Source organism: Schistocerca serialis, chromosome 9, assembly GCF_023864345.2.
Source record: "Schistocerca serialis cubense isolate TAMUIC-IGC-003099 chromosome 9, iqSchSeri2.2, whole genome shotgun sequence".
Classification (NCBI taxonomy): domain Eukaryota; kingdom Metazoa; phylum Arthropoda; class Insecta; order Orthoptera; family Acrididae; genus Schistocerca; species Schistocerca serialis.
Window position 1 is genome coordinate 440,344,198 of NC_064646.1, and position 27,912 is coordinate 440,372,109.

The 27,912-nt window shown below is 37.4% G+C and overlaps 2 protein-coding genes across 3 annotated transcripts in view; one reads left to right on the forward strand and one right to left on the reverse strand.

Moving 5' to 3' along the window:
• Positions 1 to 27,912, forward strand: part of LOC126418490 (transport and Golgi organization 2 homolog) — an 85,485-nt gene that overhangs the window by 21,349 nt on the left and 36,224 nt on the right. For both annotated transcript variants that reach the window (XM_050085268.1, XM_050085267.1), the window contains exon 2: positions 21,877 to 22,023. In XM_050085268.1, coding sequence (XP_049941225.1) covers positions 21,882 to 22,023 — 142 coding nt within the window. In that variant the 5' untranslated portion in view covers positions 21,877 to 21,881. The remainder of the gene's footprint in view (positions 1 to 21,876; positions 22,024 to 27,912) is intronic.
• LOC126419694 (uncharacterized) lies at positions 1,310 to 15,829 on the reverse strand. Its single transcript, XM_050086878.1, has 2 exons — positions 15,302 to 15,829; positions 1,310 to 1,351 (listed from the first exon to the last, which is right to left on the reverse strand). Exons 1-2 carry the CDS (start codon positions 15,827 to 15,829, stop codon positions 1,310 to 1,312), a joined length of 570 nt encoding a protein of 189 aa, XP_049942835.1.

Here is a 27,912-nt window from a genome sequence, read left to right on the forward strand (position 1 = left end):
GAATATCCCAACCAGCTTCCATAGAAAGACTGCACACTCTAGTACTCCATATCTCCCAGCCCCAGCAGCTTCATCTGTTTTCAGCCTATCAGTAAACCAATTGTTTTTTCCTTATGGTTCATTCTTGCACTGATCCCTGCTTCCAATAGTTACACTGAAAAGTTGGGACTAGTGTAGCAGGGGATACAACCCGTCGGCTTTGGACAATGACGTCACAAGTCGCCAATCGAGAAGCGATTCTTCTTAGTGTTGTAGCTCCCTTCAGTGGCTGATAAGTGTTTTTTGGTTTTTTAAAAAAAAATCTCACGAGATAGAATAAACAGATCCACTTTATTAAGCAGTCAGTAAAAAAAACGAAACTGAAACATAGCAGCAAAAGCGAAAATGGTAAACTGCTCTCTGGCGACTTGTGACGTCATTGTCCAAAGCCGACGGGTTGTATCCCCTGCTGCACTAGACCCGAAAAGTTTGTTGCAGCAAATGGAAGCTGTTGGATAGTCAGCAAGCATTTCTCCAACTGTTTCTATATCTACCACAGTCATTATATTAGTGGGAGATTCTGCATATCCTAAAGACTTCTAGTTTTTAACCTATATGGCCTTGCCACTGTCTCCATTGTCACACACAAATGTAATGGGGGTATGTCTCCATTTCTGTAATGGGTGTGCTGCTATTTCCATCTGTTAACCAATCTCGGCTCCTCCTGAGGTTCTTCACAGCCACCTTCCGTTGTTTATTTTATTTATTTGTTTCTTAGTCCTTCAGTCTGCCTGTGATAATCTCACAGGGATATAGAGTGTATCTCAAAAGAATTGCAATTTGTGTGATCTTTAACAAATCAGTACATATGGAGAAAGATTACAAAAATACAACATTAATATGAGGTCACATTTGCACCATACATAAGTTTCACCTAGAAAGTTAAAAATAAACAATGAGTATCTGCGTAGTTATTCAATCTTACATTATCTTAAACCATACATATATTTTATAGTTCTAGAAGATTTGCTTCATTGTGACTAAGGAACTCATCCAAACTGTAAAATGACCTTTCCAGAAGAAATTGCCTCAGAAGCTCCCTAAATGTGCACTTTTTATAAAACTTACATGTAATATCTGGAGGTAGAGCCTTACAAATTCTTGTGCAAGTGTACTGCTCACTCTTTTGCATCACTGTCAGATTTTTACAGATCATGCTTCCTCTTTTTATTGTATTCATAATAGTCATTATTTCTTTTATACACCTAAGTATTTTTACTGATGAAACACAGAAGTGAAAATATATATTGAAAAATAGTAGTAAGAATTTTTAGTGGGCCAAGAATATTTTCTTTGCTAATGATTCATTTCCCTGAAATACAATTCAGTATGTCATTAGAGAATGGAAGTATCTATAGTACGCAGCTTTCATAGTGTTTAATTTTCCACTCTCGGAGATTATACTTACGGCAAAAATCAATGAGGTGAGTGTCTTGTGAAGATTTATTATGTGATGAGATCAGTTTCCTCTGCAGTCAGTCTGGAACTTAAATGTTTCAACTCTTTCTTTTGTCATTGTCACACACTTAACAATTATCCCTTCTTCAGTTTTGGCAGTTGCAGCGAAATGAATGTAGTTAGTTTTATTAAAGTTTAACAAGAGTCCATTGACACTAAGCCATTTTAATAAATCAATGAGATTATTGTTATCAGTTCCTTGAAAATGCTTCATGTGTGTGAAAAACAATCAAAATGTTGGTGTCATTTGCAAAAATAATAAAATTGCACTGCAGCTTTTTACATTATGGTAGGTCATTTATAAATATTAGGAACAGTAAATGACCAAGAATGGATACTTGTGGCACTACACACTTGATACTTTTCCATTCTGATGAAGCCAGACCACTATAAAAATCACCTGCACAGCGTATTTTGACATTGGCCTCTCGATATATACATTGTTTACTGTCATTTCTTATTAAAAATATCAGCTTATTCCCAAGAATTAGCAGCTTTCAGTTAATACTAGGCAGAAATCCAATCTGCATTTGGATCGCACTTCCTTGCCTCTTGTGCAGAAAGATGTGCAGTATAGAGCTGCATCCATTTTCAATAAGCTACCACAAGAATTCAAAGATCTTAGCAGTAATCCACGTGCTTTCAAATCAAAACTGAAGAGTTTCTTCATGGGTCATTCCTTCAATTCCGTCGAGGAGTTCCTTGAAAAATTAAGCTGATTCCTGTGCTATATTGCTGATTGTGTTTATATAAATTTATGGCTTGTCTTTTTTTGGGTTCATAAACATTTTATTTTATCTGTTATTACTTTTATGTCATAATTTAATGTACTGACATGTTTCGTGACCTTGGAGATTTACTCCTCAGCTTTGTCCTACAGAACTAGACATGTAAAATAAAATAAAAATACACAACACTACTTTCTGCTTCTGTCTTTGAGGTATGACTATAAACACTTCTTTGAGACACCACTTATTCCTAAAATGTTAGCTTTCTGTGATAATATTTACTTTACATTACAGTTGTACATTATTTCACCATGTGGTCCCATAAATTATCATAGCTCTTCTTACAAAGCTGTTTTATCCAGTACATTCTCCTGGGTCTTAGACCCCAGTTTTTACCATAGGCTCTTCTAGTGGACATGAGAGCACCTTTTTGCCTTGGAATTCATATTTTTGACATGAAAGAACCATATCAGTTTTGCATCCAGAGTTACCCCTAGGCACTTCATTACCCTCTCTACCAGCAGAATTTCATCAAAGAGCTTAAGATTCCAGTACATGTTCTGGTCATGCTTCCTTGTAAATGGTACTACAACACCTTACCTGGGACTAGCCCCTAGACCCTTTTCCCTACACAAGTTTTGCCTAAGGTTCAGAGTGCCTTGTTCTAACAATGCTCGCAAATTTTCCAAGTATTACTGTGACTAAATCATTTGTTTATCCTTGTCAAAAGTAATGCCTAGCATTTAACTCTTTAATGAGTTCATTCACCACTAGGTGCAGTAGTGGAGACAAAACTCGACCTTGTGGACACCCACTATTTTCACATCCATCATGATGGCTTCTTCCTGCTCAGCATTGTCTCAATCCACTATCATATACTGGTCTTAATGCCATGCTTTTCTGCAGCTATGGCTGTGGGTTCAAAAGTCATATTCTTAAAGGCCCCCTTAGTATCCAGAAAGATGCAGAGAGCAATTTACTGGAACTGTAGATCTTTCTCTACATTCCCAAAAAGTTGGTGAATGCTGTTTCACATGATTCACCTGGTTGATATGCATGTTAGTTATAATGTAGAGGAATCTCAATTAACCTGTCATGATTAGCATGCACAGTAACTAGTTTTTCTTATGTATTTACACAAAAGGAGGGTAGACTGATAGTTCTCATATCCTTAACCTTGATACAATTGAGTCTCCTTGGCTCTGGAATGAAAACAAGCTTCATTGTCATCCAAGTATTAGGAATGATTTCTGCTGTTAGAATGACTCTAACCAGTCTGTATAGAAGTCTGATTAATCCCTCTCCTGCTTGTAGAGACAGAATAGCTCCATCTGGGCCTGGTGACTTGAGTGGCTGAAACATTACCATTGACTACTGGATTTTCTTGAAGTCAGCATATTCTCTGGCAGAGTCCCAGTTCTCCTATTGGTTATCTATAAACAGCTCCTTCCATGGACTGAAGCTTCATCTGTGGCATCTTCCAAAATGCACAGAAGGAAGTGAATCTTGAGTAGAACATCCAGTGTCTCACATACTGTCCTCATAAGCTCACCATTCTTCTTCCTTAGTGCACTCATTGGATTTGTTGATATTCTTGTCTTCTTCCTTAGTGCACTCATTGGATTTGTTGGTATTCTTGGGAGGATTTTGTGAGGTCTGGTTCTGACAGCTGTACCTTCTTCCTCCTCACAGAATACCTTCCAGGATGATTGCTTTGCTTGCTTAATAGAGAGAGATTGTATTTGGCAGGGGTCTCCCAATAGTTTGCTAATTGTCCTTTCCTTATAGCAGAGTTGAACAGTCTTCTTGTCTGCTTCATTTGCAATTCAAGATTATTATTCCACTAGGGTGCATTCCTGTTTGTGCACTTCTTGGTGACTGAACAGGTACAAGGTCATGATGGCAGACATAATTTCATCTGCTATTTCCTCTGACTCTACTGGATTATTTGGAGCTTTACCTTCAGATAAGCACAAGATTAGGACTTTCCTATATGAGTCCCAGTCTATGCTACTAGGATTCCTTTTGGGGCACAGTCTGCTTAGCAACTATTTCAGCCTCAAACTTAATATACATGAAATCAGGTAAGGACAGGTCCATCGTCACATGCCATTATGTTACATAACTGTCCATTAACGTGGGTCGAAAAGTTATATAATTACTTCTTCCCTTCTTCTGTTATTGAAAGTAAGTTCCTTAGCATTATTCAAGATCTTGGGATTGCTCTCCAATAGGTATTCAAGTTGGTACTCACTTCTACACTTGATGTCACTGCTTCCCCACACCAAGTTGTGGCCACTGACATTGCAACTAACCAGAAGTTGTTCATTCAGCTGTGAGCAGTTGTCTACCAAGTCCCCTCACTTCCTGGGAAGGAGTAGTACTGTTCTCCAAAGGAAGGTAAGCTGAGGCATGCACAATTCCTCTTTCCTCTCAAGCTCCCTTCCCTTCCTCATGCTTTTCTGTCCTGATGGACATTAAGTCACTGAAACATAGTGACATTAGCGGTTTATAAAATTTAATTCTTAACATAGGTGCAAGTTCTGTGTTTTTTTTTAGTATAAATGAGCTTACCTCCAGTTCCTCTGAGGTCTGACATGTTCCCTTTATGTTGTTGTTGTGGTCCTGAGACTGGTTTGATGCAGCTCTCCATGCTACTCTATCCTGTGCAAGCTTCTTCATCTCCCAGTACCTACTGCAGCCTACATCTTTCTGAATCTGCTTGGTGTATTCATCTCTTGGTCTCCCTCTACGATTTTTACCCTCCATGCTGGCCTCCAGTACCAAATTGGTGATCCCTTGACACCTCAGAACATGTCCTACCAACCGATCCCTTGTGCCATGAACTCCTCTTCTCCCCAATTCTATTCAATACCTCCTCATTAGTTATGCGATCTACCCATCTAATCTTCAGCATTCTTCTGTAGCACCACATTTCGAAAGCGTCTATTCTCTTCTTGTCTAAACTACTTATTGTCCATGTTTCACTTCCATACATGGCTACACTCCATACAAATACTTTCAGAAACAACTTCCTGACACTTAAATCAATACTCGATGTTAACAAATTTCTCTTTTTCAGACATGCTTTCCTTACCATTGCCAGTCTATATTTTATATCCTCTCTACTTCAACCATCATCAGTTATTTTGCTCCCCAAATAGCAAAACTCCTTTACTATTTTAAGTGTCTCATTTCCTTATCTAATTCCCTCAGAATCACCCAATTTAATTTGCCTACATTCTATTATCCTCGTTTTGCTTTTGTTGATGTTCATCTTTTATCCTCCTTTCAAGACACTGTCCATTCCGTTCAACTGCTCTTCCAAGTCCTTTGCTGTCTCTGACAGAATTACAATGTCATCAGCAAACCTCAAAGTTTTTATTTCTTCTCCATGGATTTTAATACCTACTCCGAATTTTTCTTTTGTTTCCTTTACTGCTTGATCAATATTCGGATTGAATAGCATTGGGGAGAGGCTACAACCCCGTCTTACTCCCTTCCCAACCACTGCTTCCCTTTCATGTCCCTCGACTCTTATAACTGCCATCTGGTTTCTGTAAAAATTGTAAATAGCCTTTCGCTCCCTGTATTTTACCCCTGCCACCTTCAGAATTTGAAAGACAGTATTCCAGTCAACATTGTCAAAAGCTTTTTCTGGGTCTACAAATGCTAGAAACGTAGGTTTGCCTTTCCTTAATCTTTCTTCTATGATAAGTCGTAGGGTCAGTATTGCCTCACGTGTTCCAACATTTCTATGGAATCCAAACTGATCTTCACTGAGGTCAGCTTCTACCAGTTTTTCCATTCGTCTGTAAAGAATTCGTGTTAGTATTTTGCAGCTGTGACTTATGAAACTGATAGTTCAGTAATTTTCACATATGTCAACACCTGCTTTCTTTGGGATTGGAATTACTATATTCTTCTTGAAGTCTGAGGGAATTTCGCCTGTCTTGTACATCTTGCTCACCAGATGGTAGAGTTTTGTTAGGCCTGGTTCTCCCAAGGCTGTCAGTAGTTCTAATGGAATGTTATCTACTCCTGGGGCCTTGTTTCGACTTAGGTCTTTCAGTGCTCTGTCAAACTCTTCATGCAGTATCATATCTCCTATTTCATCTTCATGTACATCCTCTTCCATTTCCATAATATTGTCCTCAAGAACATCGCCCCTGTATAGACCCTCTATATACTCCTTCCACCTTTCTGCTTCCCCTTCTTTGCTTAGAACTGGGTTTCCATCTGAGCTCTTGATATTCATGCAAGTGGTTCTCTTTTCTCCAAAGGTCTATTTAATTTTCCTGTAGGCAGTATCTATCTTACCCCTCATGAGATAAGCCTCTACATCCTTACATTTGTCCTCTAGCCATCCCTGCTTAGCCATTTTGCACTTCCTGTCGATCTCATTTTTGAGACGTTTGTATTCCTTTTTGCCTGCTTCACTCACTGCATTTTTGTATTTTCTCCTTTCATCAATTAAATTCAGTATCTCTTCTGTTCCCCAAGGATTTCTACTAGCCCTCATCTTTTTACCTACTTGATCCTCTGCTGCCTTCACTATTTCATTCCTCAAAGCTACCCATTCTTCTTCTATTGTATTTTTTCCTCCATTCCTGTCAATTGTTCCCTTATGCTCTCCCTGAAACTCTGTACAACCTCTGGTTCTTTCAGTTTATCCAGGTCCTATCTCCTTAAATTCCTACATTTTTGCAGTTTCTTCAGTTTTAATCTACAGTTCATAACCAATAGATTGTGGTCAGAGTCCACATCTGCCCCTGGAAATGTCTTACAATTTAAAATCTGGTTCCTAAATCTCTGTCTTACAATTATATAATCTATCTGAAACCTTTTAGTATCTCCAGGGTTCTTCCATGTATACAGCCTTCTTTCATGGTTCTTGAACCAAGTGTTAGCTATGATTAAGTTATGCTCTGCGCAAAATTCTACCAGGTGGCTTCCTCTATCATTTCTTACCCCCAATCCATATTCACCTACTACATTTCCTTCTCTTCCTTTTCCTACTGTCGAATTCCAGTCACCCATGACTATTAAATTTTCATCTCCCTTCACTACCTGAATAATTTCTTTTATCTCATCATACATTTCATTAATTCCTTCATCATCTGCAGAGCTAGTTGGCATATAAACTTGTACTACTGTAGTAGGCGTGGGCTTCGTGTCTATCTTGGCCACAATAATGCATTCACTATGCTGTTTGTAGTAGCTTACCCGCACTCCTATTTTTTTATTCATTATTAAACCTACTCCTGCATTACCCCTATTTGATTTTGTATTTATAACCCTGTATTCACCTGATCAAAAGTCTTGTTCATCGTGCCACCGAACTACACTAATTCCCACTATATCTAACTTTAACCTATCCATTTCCCTTTTTAAATTTTCTAACCTACCTGCCCGATTAAGGGATCTGTCATTCCCCACTCCGATCCGTAGAACGCCAGTTTTCTTTCTCTTGATAACGACGTCCTCTTGAGTAGTCCCCGCCCGGAGATCCGAATGGGGGACTATTTTACTTCTGGAATATTTTACCCAAGAGGACACCATCATCATTTAATCATACAGTAAAGCTGCATGCCCTCGGGAAAAATTATGGCTGTAGTTTCCCCTTGCTTTCAGCCGTTTGCAGTACCACAACAGCAAGGCTGTTTTGGTTAGTGTTACAAGGCCAGATCAGTCAGTCATCCAGACTGTTGCCCCTGCAACTACTGAAAAGGCTGCTGCCCCTCTTCCGGAACCACACATCCCTCTCAACAGATACCCCTCCGTTGTGGTTGCACCTATGGTACGGCTATCTGTATCATCGAGGCAAGCAAGCCTCCCCACCAACGGCAAGGTCCATGGGTCATGGAATATATATAAACTGTATTCTTGGATCAGGGTTACATCTATCTCCTGTCTTCTCAGAAGGTGGCCCAATGTGTCAGTTGCCATCCTAGTGTGTTGCAGGTTTCTCTGCAGCTCTTCTAGCTGGCAGCTTGCTCCATTGTCAATTCTGATGAGCTTAAGCTCCTTGACAGTAACCTGCAAGGACCCTAAATTCTGCTTTAAGCCGTGAACTTGCATTGCCTTCAGGGATTTCACAACATCTTCTCCCACAAGTGTTTAGGTGTCAGATGCAACCTTCCAGTTAATTATCCTCCAGTCATTTGTGGAAACTTTCTGGTCCCTGCACTCATATTTTCTCAGAAAGGGTCTTTGGAGGTACATGCTTAAGCAGTTTAGGTAGAAATATCGATATCTTCATAGCCCTGAGAAGTTCCTTGGCTGTCTTGATCAGCAGCTTTGCCTTCTCCCACAGATATCTATCTCCTTCAGTCAGTCAGCTGCTCTTATTCCCCTCACAGACAAAGCTTGGTTCACCTTTGTTCATGTAGTCCCTCCTGAGTTTGGGGTCTTGCCTTCTGTCTTCCCTAATCTTTTCAAACTAGCTCCTCCTGCTGCAGAGTGATGTTAACAAATGGACATCATTGCTGAATTATCCTAAAAGTTGAGAGTGTAGTACTATGGGTCTGCTTCCCTATTTCCTGCTTCGGCTTTTTCTGGGTCTGTTTGTCATGGGAAGTGGAAGTAATAGACTCATCCTCTTATTCCATAACTTGAAAATGGGAGGGGTTTGTTTACCCCCTTCACTCTAAGACAGTATTTTATTGCAATCTTAGATTGAAGACTTTTTAATTACCTCCATTAATTTTTTGAAAGGAATTTTTTGCCTTCCTTTCTCTCTGTTCTCCTAGAAGTTTCCTCCTCTGTGCGCTTGACAAGGCTGTGATCTTGATCTGGCCCAACTTGTCAATGACATTCTGCACTTCGTGGACAGGGAAACAGTAGAAACGGCTTCCATTGCTTCAACATCCAATGTTTTAGTATTTGAGGCACCAAGTCCTTTAGTTTTTAAATTTGTTTCTCTATTCTCTGTTTTGGTCCCACAAGAACTGGAGGTACATCAGGCCAACACCAGTGGAGCCCTATACCGGTATAAGACTAGTTACTCAGAGAGATCGTCTGGTATCCCTGCGGCTTCATTCACAACACATTTTGCTATGTGCCACGCACCACTTGGCACAGATCACACTGGACATCTGGGCAAGGCACCTAAGATGGTGGAGATAAGGACTCTGGAAAGTATGTGGGAAGAAATGGGACATTGTGGGACATGTTTTGTAAGGTTCATCTGATGAGACCTGTGGCTTGAGAGACCTGGCCAATAGCTATGTTCACGTCACCATAGCTCTCAGTTTCGTGTGAATACACACATCTCTCCACTCATGTGGCCAGTACTATGATAAAGTGGTGTTACATGGAGAGGGGAGATGATGAAATATCAAATTATTTAATGAAGTATGTAAGTGAAGAAATAATTGAACTATATTCTTCTCTGAATTAACAAATTCAGAGAATAATTATTTCCAGAAAAATTAAAAATATTCAAAGTAGTGCCAATATACAAGAAAGTGATAAAGATGATCCAAATAACTACAGACCAGCATATTAATATCTGGTTTCTCAAAAATACTAGAGATTCTTATGTACTGTATGTTCATTACATTCCTAGAGAAACACACTATTCCGATACTGACGTAACATGGTTTCCAAAAAGAAAAATCTCAACCCTAACAGAATCTGTTATAGATATAGAAGGCAAAAGAAACTCACTGACTGCTATGTTTCTGGATTTGTCAAAAGTTGTTGATGCAATCAGCCATACAGTGCCAACTTAAAAATTTTAAAGCTATGGTAAACATCATCACACAGCACAATGGATAAAACCACACATTGGTAACAGAAAGAAGTGTGTGACTACAGGATCCAAAATCAGAGATATTAAGTATGATGTATCTCAAGGATTAAAACCTGATCTACTTTTGTTCAGCCTCTTTATAAGTAATACTGAGATAAGTGAAAGGATAGAAAATTGTGTATGCTGATGAGATGACATTAGCAAATGTAGAAAAAAATCTGGAAACATTGGAAAGAAACACATTTATTTCAATAAATAACACAGTATCGTACTGGATGACTTAATTAAAAATCTAAAATGAACACGTTCATGGATTTGGTTATGCTGATGACTAGGTGATGACAGGGGGACATCGAAATTTTGAAGAAACAAAAGCCATCTTAACATCTGGTCTTGTAATAATGGGAACATACTTTTGGAAATTGAGATTGAAATCAAACCCTACAAAGACAGAGATGACTTGCTACATTTGTGCAACAAAGCAGCAAATAACCACGCAGCTCCATATCTATTTTGGTGACAGATTACTGCACCATAATCAGCACCCAAAATAGCTAGGGGTTACACTGGAATGGACACTGCCCTATAAGAAGCATCTAGAAAATGCTATGTGAAGATATGAACTAGGAAAAACATTCTATATAAGCTATGCAGAACAACCTGGAGCTCAGCTGCTGAATCTCTCTGCACTTCAGCACTTGGACTGGTCTACTCTTCTGTGGATACGGTACTCCTGTATGGTTCAATAATGCACTCACACAAACTCTCAATGGAGAGCTTAACAACACAACGAGAATTATCAGTAGTGCACTAAAATCAACCCCCACTGAATAGTTGTCCACATTGAGCCACATTCTGCCCCATGGACTTCAATGAAAAGCAGCTTCATGAGTTGAAATACATACAAGGCAACCCACAACTCCCTAGCCATCAAGATGTGGTTATCCTAGAAAGAAACTGGCTTCAGTCAAGAAAACCATTCACAAAAATATCTCAGTTCGACTTAACACTCTGACTGGACAGAGGTTTGCTTTTCACATTGCCAAATCTTGCCTTATATAAGAAAGAAACCCTCAGCCTTTGACCTGTCATATAGAACAAGGACAATGTTTAACAGAATATGCATCAATCATAGCAAAAGTATGGATTCTCTTCAAGGCAGGGTAAGGATCCATCTCCAACACCTGTTTGTGGAGCAGCTAGGTAAACCATTCATCACATACTTGCAGAATGTCCCATCAGGGTCTATCCTGACAGTAAAGAATGACACAGTTGACTGTAGTAAAAATTGAGACATCTGTTTGTCAATTACATATGCTATTGTTTATATTAAATTTAATATTGTGCTTAAAAACCACATGAGAAATAAATAAATAGTGTTCATCGTGTTCACAAATAGAGAAAAGGGAGATCACATAGATATATTCATAGGTGAAACAAGACTGAAAGGAGTTACCTCTGTAATTTTCTGGGGACTACATTTGACAGTAAGGTCCAATGTGGACAACAGGTAGATAATGTTTATTGTAAATTAAGCACTGTAATATTTATTATAAAACAGCTTGCAACATTATTATAACAAACAACTTATACGATCTTTTTGGCCCATACTTACAATATGGAATTACTGTCTGGAGAAACACTAATACAAAAATAATTATGACCATGCTGAATAAAAAACAAACAGATGTATACAAAACTGCTTTCCACAGTCTAAAAATACTGACATTTCCATCCATGCACATATACAGAACAATAATTTCATTAATCAAAGGCAATACTGTACTAGAAAAAATGCAAATGTTCATTCATATGACAAAAGAAATAAAGGCCAGCTGAGAAGCATACCACACAGAGCTTTATTTATTTATTTATTTTATCCATCTTTCAGCACCTACATGCAATCGATGTCGTCAGAAGAGTTACAGCTATTTGTACATTATGTTTTACATACCAAAATATTACATAGTAAAAATATAGCAATGTTGTAAACTATTAGCTTACAACAGCCTCTACACCTAGATCCATACATAACAGTAAGCCATAATTTATCAGCATTAACATGCAATCAATGTTGTCAGAAGTATTATAGCTATTTGTACATTATGTTTCATATAGCAAAATTATTACATGGAAAAAAAAGATAGTGTTGTATCCTATTAGCTTATAGCTAGCTGCCTCTACATCCATAACTATACATAACAGTAAGCCTTAGTTTATCAATAAATTAGATCATCTTTACAACTATTCTGAAATTCTTCTACACTGTAGAAAGTATTTTTCTTCATCCACACTTTGGTTTTATTTTTGAAAATATCCATTGAAACCAATTGAGCCCGTACGGGTAAAGTATTGAATAATTTTATGCCTATGTATTCATAGCTAGATTGGGTTTTCTTAAGCCTGGTTGTGGGTATATCAATCATATTTGTTTGTCGAGTATTGTGTTGATGAACTGATTTCCTTGTAGTGTAGTGGTTTAAGTTTTCTTTTATGTTTAATAGGCAACAATATATGTAAAGAGATGGGACTGTGAGAATTTTTAAGTCTCTAAAATAAGGTCTACATGAGGTCTTGTTGTCAGTGATTCCGTACAAACGTCTAATTGCTTTCTTCTGCCAAGTGAAAATTTTTTTGGCTCCTGGAGAGTTACCCCATAAAAGAATGCCATATTGTAGATGGCAATGAAAGAAGGCATAGTATGACTGAAGCAATAAATCTTGTGTAACACATGTGTGTAGTTTGGCTAGTAGGTAGATAACTCGTGATAGCTTTCGACATACATAATCTGTATGTGTGTCCCAAGTTAATTTTGAGTCTATGTGTATTCCTAGTAGTTTAACAGATGATAACTCCATGTTACTGTTTGATAAACTGAAGATTATCTTGACAGTCTTTTCATGGTTCATAGATAAGTCATTAGCTTTAAACCAGATATTAGATATTTTGAGACACTCTTCACTTTCCTCCCTCAATATGTTTATATCCTTTCCAGAATTAACTAATGTTGTGTCATCAGCATAGAGGATAGATTTACAGGGTAAGTTGTTCGGAAAGTCATTTACAAACAATATAAATAGTAGAGGGCCAAGCACTGAGCCCTGAGGAACACCTCGTTTTATGCTTAAAGTCTGTGACTGTTGGTCATTATGCTTTACTATTTGTTTTCTATTGCTGAGGTATGATTCAATTAGTGAGAGTTCCAAGTGTTTGATTCCATAGCAACACAGTTTATCTAATAATAATTTGTGGTTAACTGAGTCGAAAGCCTTACCCAAGTCAATTAGAATGGCTTCAGCAGATAATTCTGACTCAAATGCGCTTAGTACAAAAGAGATAAGGTTTTCAACTGCTTTGACTGTTGATAAGTTTGACCTGAATCCATACTGAGAATCATTTAATATAATATTGTCTGACAGGTGTATGCATATTTGCTGCATTATGCAATGTTCTATTATTTTTGAGAGAATAGGCACAAGTGAAATTGGTCTATAATTATTGATACAGTACTTGTCACCCTTTTTGTATAATGGTATGACAATTGTTTTTTTGAGACATTCTGGAAAGTGTCCACTCGAGAGCATCCAGTTTATCAGTATGCAAAGAGGGTATGTTATGAGATCTACAACTTTTTAAATTACATAGTTTGACAGGCCATACACATCTTCAGATCTAGAGTATCCTAATTTAGAGGTTGCTTTAATTATATCAGTTACTTGTACTTCTCTCCATTTACAAGCTGACTCTATGTTTGTAATGTTTTGTTGAAAATTTCTGCCAGATATGGGGTGAGAAATAGGTGTATGTGTTGAATTGGAATTCTGGTTGCTATGGGTTGGAAGGCTAAGATTGGTAGAGTTGACAAAAAAGTGATTGAAATCATCAGCAGTGACGTTAGCAGCATTTGTGTTGTCTTTGTAGTTTATATCCATACCTAGCTCTGCTTTTATTACTTTCCATGCAGTCTTACATTTATTGTGTGATTTTTTAATGAAATCACCATTTGCCTTACACTTGGCTATTTTAATTTCAGATCTATATTTTCTTTTCAGGTTTTTGTAAGTTTCTTTATCTACTGCTCCCTTTTTGACCTTATCGTGACAAGTAATTACCAATAGTCTCAGTTTTTGTAATTGGGGTGAAAACCATTTCTGTAAAGTTGAGTGGCTAGGTTTCTTAACTTTTTTGTTTTTTTGTTTTTTAACCAGTGGACAGCATGTGTGGAAGATTTCAGAAATGATTTTGAGGAATGTGCTGAAGGCTTCATCAACATTTCTGGAGGAATGTAAAACAGTATTCCAATCTATAGACTTAAGTTCTTCTCTATACTTGCTAATATTTGTATCTGTAGATAGTCTGACACACTGAGTTTGTTCCTCGTCTTCTTTTGGTTTTTTAGTAATTAGTTTCACCCATATACCTCTATGGTCTGACAGGTAATCGACATTAAGTAAGCCTAGCTCAAAATCACATTTGTATACATTTGTTATTAGATTGTCAAGACAGGAGGAGTGCCTTGTAGGACTTTCATTAGCACAAAAGAGATTATAGGATCTTAACATGTTTACTAAATTAACATTTCTGGCTGTCATTTTCCTAATGTCTATGTTTAGATCCCCAAAGATTAAAATTTTGTATTTAGTATATTTTTGTATACTGATCACAAGTTTTTCTAAACGTTCTATAAATTGTTCTACATTACTTTCAGGAGTGTGATATAAAGACACAGTTATGAGCTGTATACTAGGTATAATAAAAGCAGCTGCTTCAAAAACACCTTTAGTGCATAGGTCACTAACTTCAAGAACAGAAAACTTTAGGTCTAGATCATTGCTGATATATATGGATGAACCCCCATAGGATTCACTGGGTCTGCAGAAGTATGTAGCTAATCTGAAACCTGATGGTACATACAGTTTTATATCCTCTTCCTTTAACCAATGTTCGTTTATACATAAAATCATTCTTTTGTTACTTTTTAATAGTATACCAAGCTCATCAGCTTTATTTTTCAGAGACCTGACATTTAAGTGCAGAAATAAGATAGAGTTACTGTCACAGGAGGGGAGGAGTACAGTATTATGGGGCAATGGAGAACATTTAATTGTTTTTTCAGCCCTGGAATCTATGTTAGGTGGCAGTTGGACTTCCTTGGGATAAACCATAAAAAATCTTCATTTCTCTTAGGTAATTTTTTGGGTCTGTTTGAAACACGGTTGGAAGTTTGTTTCACTTTACTGTCCACAAGTTTTATAGGAACATGTTTTCCCAAATCATTTGGTATCACTTCATCATGAGACAAAGATGATACTTTACTTACCGTGACTGGTCTATTCTTTTCTGCTACTCTTGAAGGTGATGGAGGAGGAGCTTGTACTGTTTCTGCTGTTGGTGAAGTTGGTTTAGTTGCTGCTGGTGGAGGAGTTGCTTCTGCTATTACTGGTAAAGGAGTTGGTTCTACTACTGCTGGTGTGGGAGATGGTGCTGCTGCTATAGGAACTAGTTCTACTGCTGGAGGAGTTGCTTCTGCTGTTGCTGATGGTGTTTCTTCTGCTATTTCTGGTGAAGTAGTTTGTGCTGTTACTACTGGTGAGGGAGATGGTGTTACCGCTGTAGGAGCTCGTTCTAATGCTGGAGGAGTTACTTCTGCTGTTACTGAACGTGGTTCTTCTGACGCTGCTGTTGATTCTACTTCTGTTAGTATTGCTTCTTTAGGTACTTCTGCTGCATTTTCTGTTACTGTATCTGATTCTGCATTAGTCACTCCTAGAGATACTTTCTGTGATGATGATACAGGTACCACTGATGATGTTGTTGGTAAGTATTGCAGTCTCTGAATAATTTCCATTAGCTTTAATGTAACAAGTTGCTTTCCAAGGCCATTTAAGTGCAGCCCGTGAGTAGTGTGGAATCTGCGTCCAATGGTATTAATATTAACAACAGAAACATTTCTATATTGTTTGCATATACTGGAAAAAAGTTCATTGGCGGCACTAATTTCCTTGTTTACACATGACCAGGACATCAAGTCGCACCTTTGTGGTATATTTACGAGGATAACGTTTGTATGACTTAGTTCAGATAAACACTTGTTTAATTCGCAACAGGCTTTAGATGTATCATTTTTATAAATGTCATTAGATCCACCAAAGAGGACAACAAAATCTTTCGAAGACAGCTTTTTTATTTCTTCAGAAAAAACTAGTTTTCTTATTTCTGAGAGGGGCGCCCCAGGCTTTACAAAGCTCATCGATTTCACATTTGAAGCTTTATTTATGCGTGAGACGATACCGCGGCTGTGGCTATCGCCTAAAATGTAAAGTTTTGGAACATGGACGGGAGTTTTAGACTGATGTTTTCTTTCGCACTCACAACAGGTTACACCACTGTTTGTGTTTTTCCCGCACTTTCTACAAACATAAACAACAGAACTGTTATTAACAAAAGTTACAGTATCTTGAGGTAAAACGCTAAGCCTCTTTGCTTCTTTTTCATACTGTCCGTGTTCGTGATGTTTTATAACTGAAAACTCTTCCAGTAGAGCACTGATAACTTCGTCTTTGGTGTTTCTCATATTAGGTTTTTGGCCTAAGTCGCCTTTGAAACAGCTATTGCAGAACAATAGTTTCCTTTTAGGACTGACATTAACACACGAATAATGAAAAACCGTTTTACAATTTAAGCACATTATACCTTTTACAACACGTTTCTTGCAATGGCATGTTGTATCAGAGTTCACCATTTCCCACGAATGAGTCGAAGTACTTGCTGGATGAGATGCCTGATTATAACATTTTCCTGTTACCAGGTTTTTTTTGGCGTCTACTTTTGCGATAATATAACATGGCATACATGTACTGTCATAATACACACAGAATTTGTTGCATATCGAACACTTTTCCCCGTTATTTTTTGACTTTTGTACGGAACTAACATACTCCCGATCTGCACTAGGCGCCATCTGTTAAGAAAATCCTTGATAGTTGATACTCAGGAGTAAACCTGATAAAGTGTCTTATTGTAAGTCTACTGGAGAGTATGTGTGAAAAGACATTTCAGAAACTTCTTAAGTACCATTTACTGGAAAAATAACTTTATAGTGTAGAAGAATATACATGTAAATAATTCTTAGCTGTATGTACTGTAATCACCTGAATATACTGTATGCATAATGACATATCTTTCTACTTTCTGTTCTGTAGCCATCTGAGTGATGGAGTATGTAAATAACTTTAAGACCTGAATACACTGACTGGCATGAAAAAGCAACACATAATAAATAATTCGTTTGTGAGCAACCAATGAAGTATCAATTGTTTATTGCACTAGCCTTAATGATTCTTTCCTGTGCAATCTGAAAAACATATCACTTGATGCAAGGCAATAATGATTTCCCACTTTTGTAGCACTTATTGTTATATCTTGTATTGTTCCTGTTTTGATCACATGTGTTTGTAGGCACTTTCTGTGACTATTGTAATCAGTTTTCTGGCGTAGACGTTCTGTTAAAACACTGAAGATGCTGTAGAAATTATTGCTTTGGTGGAAGATGGTCATGGCATACTTTATGGAACAGAAATGTCAAGAGCTACACCTTCCATAATATCTAGAACTGAAGGAGATCCAGAGAAACTGGAGGCTATGCTAGGAACCCTGGTATGGGCCTGATAAGGGCAACATTGGCTAGAGATGACTACTTACTCCAATTTAACGTTCTCCGCAACTGTCACTCCACCACTAAAGCACAAAATCAACTCCACCCTCTGCCACTGAAGCACAAAATCAACTCCACCAAGTTGAAGAGGGTCAGTGTTAGGGAGGGAACCATCCGAAGAAGATTCAAAGAACACAGACACCTAGATGGGGCCATAAAACAGTATTTTACCATCAAATAGTAGATAAGTGTTGTAAAAGTGAGTAGAATTTAAAATAAAAAGTTTAAAATAAATTATTTGTAAGAAACTGAAATGTTGCATAAATCAAGAGAAAAATGTAGTCAATGTAGTTATCAGTTGCCAATTTAATATTTTATATTGCATATGTATGCTAGAGACTTTAAGACATTAAATTGGCTTGTTCTATATTACAAGTGTATGCTCATTGCATAATTTAATCAAACAAAACCAAATAACAAACAGACAATCAGTACTTTGCTACTTGCTCTATGTATACACTGAATAACATAAAGGTTACACTCTACAATCCTGTCTCACTCACTTCCCAACAACTGCCTCCATTTCATGTCACATCTGTAGCTGGTTTTTGTACTAGTTGTAGATAACTTCGGAATTTCAAGAATGTATTGTATTGTTAAAAGCTTTTTCTAAATATACAAATGCTATAAATAAATATTTGTCTTTCTCCAGTCTGCATTGCATTTATGTTTTATTCATCTCATGACATACATTTTACAGATCATCTGATCATGCTGTGCAGGAGACATGTTAATTGTTACCTTATGATATAAATAATTACACAATTCTTTAACATTATCTTTACCAGCACATGTTTATACAAATACGAACACAATAATACTATTAAACTGGTTATCTTATGATGTACCAGTACTTAGTGTCTAAATTTTCCAGATATTATTGTATACATACACAACACTATGATATCAAATGGTCAAATGTTCAAATGAATCATTTCCTCTGTTATAACGTCAAGTTTAACAAATATGTTTCAGAACGACACAACACATATAAGTCACAGAGTAAGTTGACAAGCAAGACATGTGTACACGTTAGCATTCGAATGAGCACTGAGTCCCAGTCTAGCGGCCGCTGCTCGGCTGGCTGCTTAGGTGGCGCAGCTTGGCTGGCAGACAGCGCCGCACGTAGAGGACGCGTGTAATTGCGCGGCGGCACTTTGAATGATCGGCGAGTCACAACATCCTCATTCACAAATTCCTCAACTGAGTAGTAGCATTTTTCAACAGGGAAATCACGTAGTTTTCTTCTAAATGAACCAATTTCCATATCCAGTACATCTCAGCCCTTGAGTTTATTGTAGATTTCTATGCCCATGCACTATGGTGCCCATTGGTAGACTTTTAAGCAATGTTTTAGAAGAATGAAATTTTATTTGTGTCTAGTGTTTCACATATGTTTGAATTGTTTTCTTCAGTTAGCTCAAGGTTACTGTGTAAAAAGCGGATAATTTCAAATATGTACACTGCAGGGATAGATAATATTTTTAGGTTCTTGAATAACGGGTTAAAAGAGGTTCTGGAGGGGCAACATACATTTTTCTATCAATTATATTTTGAAATAGCAGGATTTGTTACATGTGGGTTGAATTTCCCCCAGATATTAAACCGTATCTAATTAAGGTTTCAAAGTGACTGTGGTATATCACTTTCTGGCTGTTTATGTCTGTTACACCAAGTAGTATGTCCATTGCAAGAACAATATTATTTAATTTAGTAGCTAAATAATCTGTGTGTGTTTGAAAGCTTAGATTTTTGTTCAGGTTTAGTCCCAAGAATTTGATGGACTGAACTTCTTCCATAACTTGATTTTTATTCATGATACTGATGTCTCTGATTTTTGATTGTTTGGTTTTAAACTGTGTAAACAGAGTCTTTAAAATGTTAAGTTTATGACCATTTTGTTGAAGCTATGTATCTCAGTTGTTCAGAGTGTTTATTACACCATCAGAATTTCTGTCACATTTTCTATCTCAATAAGTACTGAAACATCATCAGCAAATGTGACTGGCTGATTACTTGTGTAAAAGAGAAACAAGTTTGATCCTAAGATTGAGCCTTGCGGGACTCCTGTAGAATTATATCTGGCAGAGATTCATAATATCTAATATGATTACCCTTTGCTTGCTGTTTGTCAGGTAAGACCTGAGCCACTGCAGAGTATTTTGTCTGATGCAGTAACTGAAGCAGTACTGAATCGAATGCCTTTGTAAGGCTGCAGAAGATAATCTGTAACTTTATTGCTTTTGTCCAGTGATGAGCTAATTTTTTCAATGAATGCATTATTTGTGTTCATGGTACTTTTCTCTTTTCGGAACCTATATATTTTTTGAGAGTAACATCATGTTTCATGATAAAATTTGTTATCTGGACTACAGCTACATTTTCAAATACATTGGATAGCACTGGGAGGGCAGAGACAGGAAGATAATTTTCCATTTTCTCCCTTGATACTGTTTTGTGTAATGGTCTGACCTGTGTATATTTAAGTATACGAGGGAAGTCGGCATGCTCAAATGACTGAATAGTTATTTAAGATAGAGGGTGTGCTATTTTATCATACACAAATGTAATCACATTGATGGGTATTTCATCCTACTCTGTGGCATTTTTGTTTTTTAAGGACAAAATAGCTCTTTTACATCTTTGGTTGAGACTTTACTGAAAGTTACAAGGGAGTCATTCTGGTTCCGACCAAAGAAATTTACTCTACTTTAATAAGTAATCACACCTACATTAGATTTTGCTGCATTTATGAGAAATTTATTAAAGCATTGACATATTTGAATAGGGTTCAAAATAGTGTTGTTGTTTTGTTTCTATGGTCTTCAGCCCTTGGACTGGTTTGATGCAGCCCTCCACGTTAATGTATCCTGTATAAGTCTCTTCATCATTGCAAAACCATTGCAACCTACATTCACTTAACCTGCTTACTGTAGACAAGCCATCATCTCTCTCTCTACAATTCTCACCCCCACACTCCCCTCCATAACCCAGTAAGCCATTACTCAGCCTATATAGAATGCAGATAGACCATGCTAAAAAACATCTGCTTGTTTCTCTCTACTAACTTAAATATGGTGTGGTAATGGGAAGTCATTGGTGAAATATGAATCATGGAAAGATTGGAAGTAGTTGAGTGCCTATTGAGGCACATAATAAAATGTTGCTAAGCTTTTAGATGTGTTCTTTTTCTGAGATAACTTGCACAGAATACATTCACATATACTTGCTTACATACATATATACTTGCACTACTGCATTGCTCTGGCTAACCATATTGTAGCACCATTTTCAACAATTCTTTCATACCAATATGCATGTGATACTGGCAACAGATTACACTTTCTCCTGAGATAAGAGAGTTATGTCATTCCATCACAGCAGAGTACCTCCCCATTTGTTTGCATCTGTGTAACTGTTTCATAGTTACACATTCTAGAGCTTTTTAAATACAGAAAGGCAACATCTTGTCAAAAGACCCACCTTTTCTTTTAATCACAATAAATATATTTTGATAGGGATGTATCCTATTACATTTTTATCATTAGAAGTTGACTGCTCTAGAGAAATGTTCTTTTGATCCAGATAATCAAGCCAACATCCCCATTTTTTGTGATTCACATTGTTTGAATTGAACAGTAGCCATTGTAGCAAACCCAGAAATTAAAGTTATAAATGAATTAAGACACTCATCAGTCCCCCGATTGGACACCCTGAATTCTCTATGCCTGTACCTGGTTTAGACTGGTTGACTTCCTGGAAATGATCATCATTGGAAATAACATAGGGAGGCACGCGTGGCATATTAAATGACATGAATCTGATATGTGTCATCACACGAAAAACAACTGTAAGAGTCCATTGTGAGTAAGAACAGAAGTGAAGGTGTTGATCAAACAAATTACCCAAGACCTAGAAGTACGAGGATCAGAATGAAGCCATATCAAAAATTAAATGATCTTCTTAAATAGATAAAACTGGTGAATTGTTCTCCACTGAAGCTGGGTAAGTGGAGATGATTCATGACAATAACTCACTGAACGAAAAGTAATAGCAGAATTAGAACATTGATAGTGTGGCACTTCATTTTTTGTTTTAACTGTATAATTATTTAAAATATTAATAATCTTCATTTCCAGCATACATCAATGTAATAAATGACTTTTTATGACTTTTTCTAGGGATAATGTGCATTTTATTCCTTCACACTCGGACCTCCTCAACAGCTGGCCGTTTTCGCCTTATTCTGGCTGCAAACCGTGATGAGTACTACATACGCCCAGCTCTGCCTATTCACTTCTGGAAAGAAGATGAGACTGTAATAGGAGGTAATATGCTTTTATAAAAGTGTATTTTGAATATAAGTTCTGGAAACTACATTTATCCACAGCTTCAGGCATTATTTGAGGATTGGAATTGTTGTTTCATATCTCGGCAATGATCTGCATGGTGCTGAATAATTAGAGCAAGATAAAAGAAAGTGTAGCATTCTCCATTACAATATTATGGCTTTGTCAATGCAATCAGTAATAAGTATTGTGACTTAACAATTATTAAATGAAAGTAAAAGAACCACAATAACTTTGTGATCATATGACCATTACCAGTTACTATTCTGTAAGAAAATATAGTAATTGTTCTCATGTGTGCTGGACTGAGACTCAAACTCAGGACCTTTGCCTTTTGCCAGCCAGTGCTCTATCAACTTAGCTACCCAAGCATGACTCATGATCTGTCCTCATAGCTTTACTTCTGCCAGACCTCATCTTCTATCTTTTAAATTTCACAGATGTTTTCCTGCAAAACTTGTAAGACTACCACTCCTGGAAGAAAGGATGTTTTGGAGACATGGCTTAGCTGCAGCCTGGGGGATGTTTCCAGAATGAGATTTTCCCTTTGCTGTGGAGCATGCATTGATATGAAACTTCTTGGTGGTCTGGCCATGTCTCTACAATATCCTTTCTTCCAAGAGTGCTTGTCTTTCAGGTTTCACATGAGAGCTTTGTGAAGTTTGGAAGGTAAGTGATAAAGTACTGGTGGAAATAAACTTGTGATGCAGGGTCATGAGTTGTGCTCGGGTAGCTTAGTCGGTAGAGCACTTACCTGTAAAAGACAAAGGTCCCAAGTTTGAGTCTCAGTCCGGTACACAGTTTTTATCTGCCAGGAAGTTTCATAGTAATTGTTTGTTATTGGCTTATTGCAATGTTGTCTTCTTTTTGGACAAGACTCGGTGCAATTAAAAGGCTAATAACTCCAATGGTATGCAAAAACTTATAATTGGATTTTTCTATAAACCACCAGTAATTGAAAACTTTAGAGAAACCCTGAACTCCCCAATCATACTGTCATTAATAGAGGAATCTTTAAATGCCCAATGTCAACTGGGATAATCATTGTTTTGTAGGTGGTGTGTGTGATAAGACTTTCTGGGAAATAATACTAAATGCTGTCTTTTAAAATTATTTAGAGCAAATAGTTCAGAGATGTATTCATCATGGAAATCAACTGGATATTATAACACACAACAAGACCTTGCATCTTTGAGGATGTCTGTATTGAAACTGGTATCAGTGATCATGGGGCAGTTGCAGCAACAATGATACCAAAGTACAAAATTCAGCTAAAATGAGTAGGTAGATGTTCATTATCAGTTAGCTATATAAAGATGCAGCCATGTCATATCTCAAAGAAAAACTCAAAACAATTACCCCTGGTCAGGAACATGTAGAGGAAGAATAGCTGACCATGCACTGGATAGATACATACCTAGTAAAACAGTTTATGGTGGGAGGAATCCTTCGTGACATATAGCCACTGTGAAGAAATTTTTAAAGAAGCAGTGACTACTGCATAATACATGTTAGATAAAGCAGAGTGTAATAAATAGAGGGATGCTGAATGAAATGTAACAGGCTGTCAAATGAAACAGACTTCAATGAGTACTGTAGGAGAATATTGTTGAAAGAACTTTCACAAAACCAAAAGAAATTCTTGTTGTGTATAAAGACTGCCCATGACACCAGAGTTAGGGTTCAGACACTCTTGGATGACATAGGAACTGAAACTGAGGGTAGCAAAGGAAAAGTAGATTTGCTGAGCTTTGTTGTTAAATGCTCCTTCACTAAGGAAAATAATAGCTTAAATTGATAAAATTAAACAAGGCTCCAGGCCACAATAGAACCCTTATAGATTCTACACACAGTCAACAGCTTAACCATAACATATCACAGATTCCTAAAAAGAACTGCACAGTGATTGGAAGGAAACACTGATCACAAAAAGTGTAGCAGAAGTGATCTACAAAACTGTTGCTCTGTGTCTTTGATGTTCAGCTGTTGTACAATCCCAGAAAAATTTTTGAACTCATTTATAATAAAGTATCTTGAACAGAATTACCTCCATCATGCCAGACAGCACAGATTCTGAAAACATCATGCAAAATCTAAGTTGTGCTTTTCTTGTAAAACATACTGAAAATCATATATCAAGGCAATCAGGGGGATGAAGTATTTCCTGAGTTCCTAAAAGCATTTGACTCAGTATCTCAGTAATGTTTGTTAACAAAAGTTCTATTATATGAGGTACCAAACAAAATTTGTGACTGGATTGAAGATTTCTTGCCAGGGAGGGTGCAGCATGTTTTCTTGGATGAAGAGTCATTAACAGAAGTACAAACATCTTCAGACATATCCCAGGGAGATGTGTTAGGACCCATGCTCTGACATGGCAGACAAAATTAATAGTTACCTCAGACATATTGTAGATGAAGCAGTTATATATAATGAAGTACCATCTGAAAAAACTGAACATATACCCAGTCAAATCCTGATAAGATTTCAAAGTGATATAAATATTGCCAACTAGCTTTGAAAGCACAGAAATGTAAAACTGTGCTCTTCACACAAGGCAGAAAGATTGTATCCTATAACAACAATAAGTCACAACTGGAATCAGTCAACTCATACAAATACTTGGGTGTAAGAACTTGCAGCTACATGAAATGGAATGATGACAGGTTAGTTGTAAGTAAGGCAGACTTCATTGCATCGGCAGTACACTGCAAAACTGTAGTTAGTCTACAAAAGACATTGCTTACAAATCACTTGTGCATTTAATCTTAGAATACTGATCAAATATGTGGCACTACTACCAAACAGGCCTAACAAAATATATTGAAAGTATACAAGGAAAGCCAGAATGAATGGTCACCAGTTTGTGTGTTTCATGGAAAAGCATCACAGAGGTGCTGCAAAACTTGAATTGGTAGATGGTTGAAGGTAGACATCAATTATTTTGAGAATTCTACTTACAAGGTTTTGAGAACAAGAATTAAGTGAAGGATCTAGACATACCCTTCAGCTCCCTATATATTGCTTATGTAGGTACTGCGAAGACACAGTTAGACTAATTATAGTGTACAGTGAGACATTCAGGCCATCAATCTTCCTGGACTTCAAATGTGACTGGCATGGGAAGAATCCCTAACATGCTGTACTGTGCTACTGTGCTGGCATGTACATCACAGTTGTTTGCAGAATATATGTGTAGATGTTGCTGTGAAACTATGTTGATACAACTGCTGTTCAAAGTGAATTTTGCTCTAAGCAGGTGAGCACTAACTTAGATTTGCACCAAGGAGAAAGTAACTGCCAGAAATGTGAAATATATGGCATGATACATAGCTGATAGTCCAATGCATGTGAGATTGGAAAGCTGGATTAGGCTAGTTTATATGCATATATGAAACAATGGCTAATTCCTTGACTGCTGCAAGACTATATGTGGTGTCACCTAGAGGTTGCGATAATCAATAGTGGTCCAGCACTTGCAACCTCTCTGGACTCACTGGCACTTGCAGCGCCGCCATATGGCATCGACAGAGATTTGCAGATCGCACTGTCTGAGTCAGCTACAGGTTGTGAGCAAAGTCAGATTAGAATAGCCTTCAGCTCACTAGGTTCGCAGCCTCTAGTTCGTGCATGTATTGTGCAAATAGTATCAGAACTGTGTTACCTTGCTTTTTGTATAATCCAGTTAATGTTTGTTAATGAGTCATTTGTATTCAAGAAAGATAGTTGTTATTAGTTATGTTCCTGGAGTGCAGTGACAGGACAAAGTTAAGTAAAAGTTATTTACTAAAGTATTCCAGTACTACTTATTATAGAATGTTCCAGATTCCTACAACCACCCCACTTTGCTAGCCTCTATCATCCCACTGCAAATCCCAGGGGTACCAATTGAATAGCATCCTGCATTTGTGTGATGTCATGATATGCTGCCATCGACCTTCACATCACTATAATCGGAAACCCTGCAACATGAGAATATGTAGGAGAAACAGTGGCCTTACTTTTTCAGAAGAGCTTTAAGCAAACAGCACTGAACAATTGATTTTGATCAGAGAAATTTTTACTTTTGCCACAACAAGAAAGATTGTATCTTTCTAGTATGCTAGTGAAAAATCCTGTTTTTCAAAGCTAAACAGTCAGTATTTGATGTTGTCAGTTTACACCAGGTTGCAGATACAGTTAATGAGCAACACCTGTTCTCTACATCTACATCACACATTTTGGCCAAAGATGCTGGAGTTGGTGGATGTGTGTGCATGAGGTGTGCTTTCTTGTGTGAATACTGTATGTGTCTCTCTTTCACTGATGAAGCATGTGGTCAAAAGTTTTATATGAGTGTCTTTTAATTGTGCCTGTTGGCAACTTGACGTGTCTTCTTAATGGTAAGTAGCAATCTGTCTTTTCCTACATTGTTATTACATCTATATTTACATAGATACTCTGCAATCCACCATAAGGTGCATGGCAGAGGGTACCCCATACCACTACTAGTCATTTCCTTTCCTGTTCTACTCGCAAATAGAGCAAAGTATATGTGTCCATATGAGCCCTAATTTCTCATATCTTAACCTCATGGTCCTTATGCACAATGTATTTTGGAGGCAGTAGGATCATTCTGCAGTCAGCTTCAAATGCCAGGTCTTTAAACTAGAAGAATGTCATCTTCCCTCCAGGGATTCCCGTTTGAGTTCACAAAGCATGTCCCTACACTTGTGTGCCGTTTGAACCTAACAGTAACAAATCTAGCGGCCTGGCTTGTACGGATCCCAAACACTTAAACATTACTCAAGAGTAGACCAAACTAGCATCCTACGTGCTGTCTCCTTTACATTTTTCTAGAATTCTCCCTATGAACCAAAGTCAACCATTTGCCTTCCGTACCACAATTTTCACATGCTTATTCCATTTCATATCACTTTGCAACATTAAGCCCAGATATTTAAATGATGTGACTGTGTCAAGCAGGACACTACTAACACTGCATCTGAACATTATGGGTTCATTTTTCCTACTCATCCACATTAACTTACATTTTTCTACATTTAGAGCTGTCTGCATTCATCACACCAACTAGAAATTTTGTCTAAGTAATCTTGTATTCTCCTACAGTCACTGAACTTAGATGTCTTACTGTATACCACAACATCATCAGCAAACAACTGCAGGTTGTTGCCCTCCCTGTCTGCCAAATTATTTATGTATATAGAGAATAACAGCGGTCCTATCACCCTTCCCTGGATCATTCGTGACAATACCTTTGTCTCTGATAAGCACTCATCATCATGGACAACATGCTGGATTATATCACTTAAGAAATATTTCAGCCACTCACATATGCTCTTACCACCTTTAACAGCCTGCAATGGGGCACCATGTCAAATGCTTTCCAGAAATCTAGAAATATGGAATCTGCCTGTTGCCCTTCATCCATAGTTCTAAGTATATCATGTGAGAAAAGGGAAAACAGTTTTACATGAGTGATGCTTTCAAAACCAAGCTGATTCATGGATGTAAGATTCTCAGTCTCAAGAAAATGTATTATATTTGAAGGATGTCAGAGATATTGGTCTGTAATTTTGTGGGTCCATTCCTTTGCCCTTCTCATATACATGAGTCATCTGCACTTTTTCCAGTCACATGGAACTTTGCACTGGGCGAGAGATCTGCAGCAAATGCGAGCTAGGTAAGGGACCAGCGCTGTAGAGTACTCTTTGAAAAACCGAATTGGGATTTCATCTGGACCTGGTGATGGATGCTTATAATTATGTCATCCATCCAGGACATGTTCAGTGGTCAAACGATGGTATGTCTGTATCATTCTCCTGCATGAACAATTTCTTGTATGTGAAGTTTAAAACTTCTGCTTTC

Bases quoted from the DNA above. Each gene is read 5' to 3' on its own strand.
- LOC126419694 (XM_050086878.1), bottom strand. From the start codon at position 15,829: ATGGAAATTATTCAGAGACTGCAATACTTACCAACAACATCATCAGTG. The intron at 1,352-15,301 runs GTAAGTAAAGTA...ATTGTATTTCAG, and splicing joins AAAAGAATAGACCAGTCACG to GGAAATGAATCATTAGCAAA.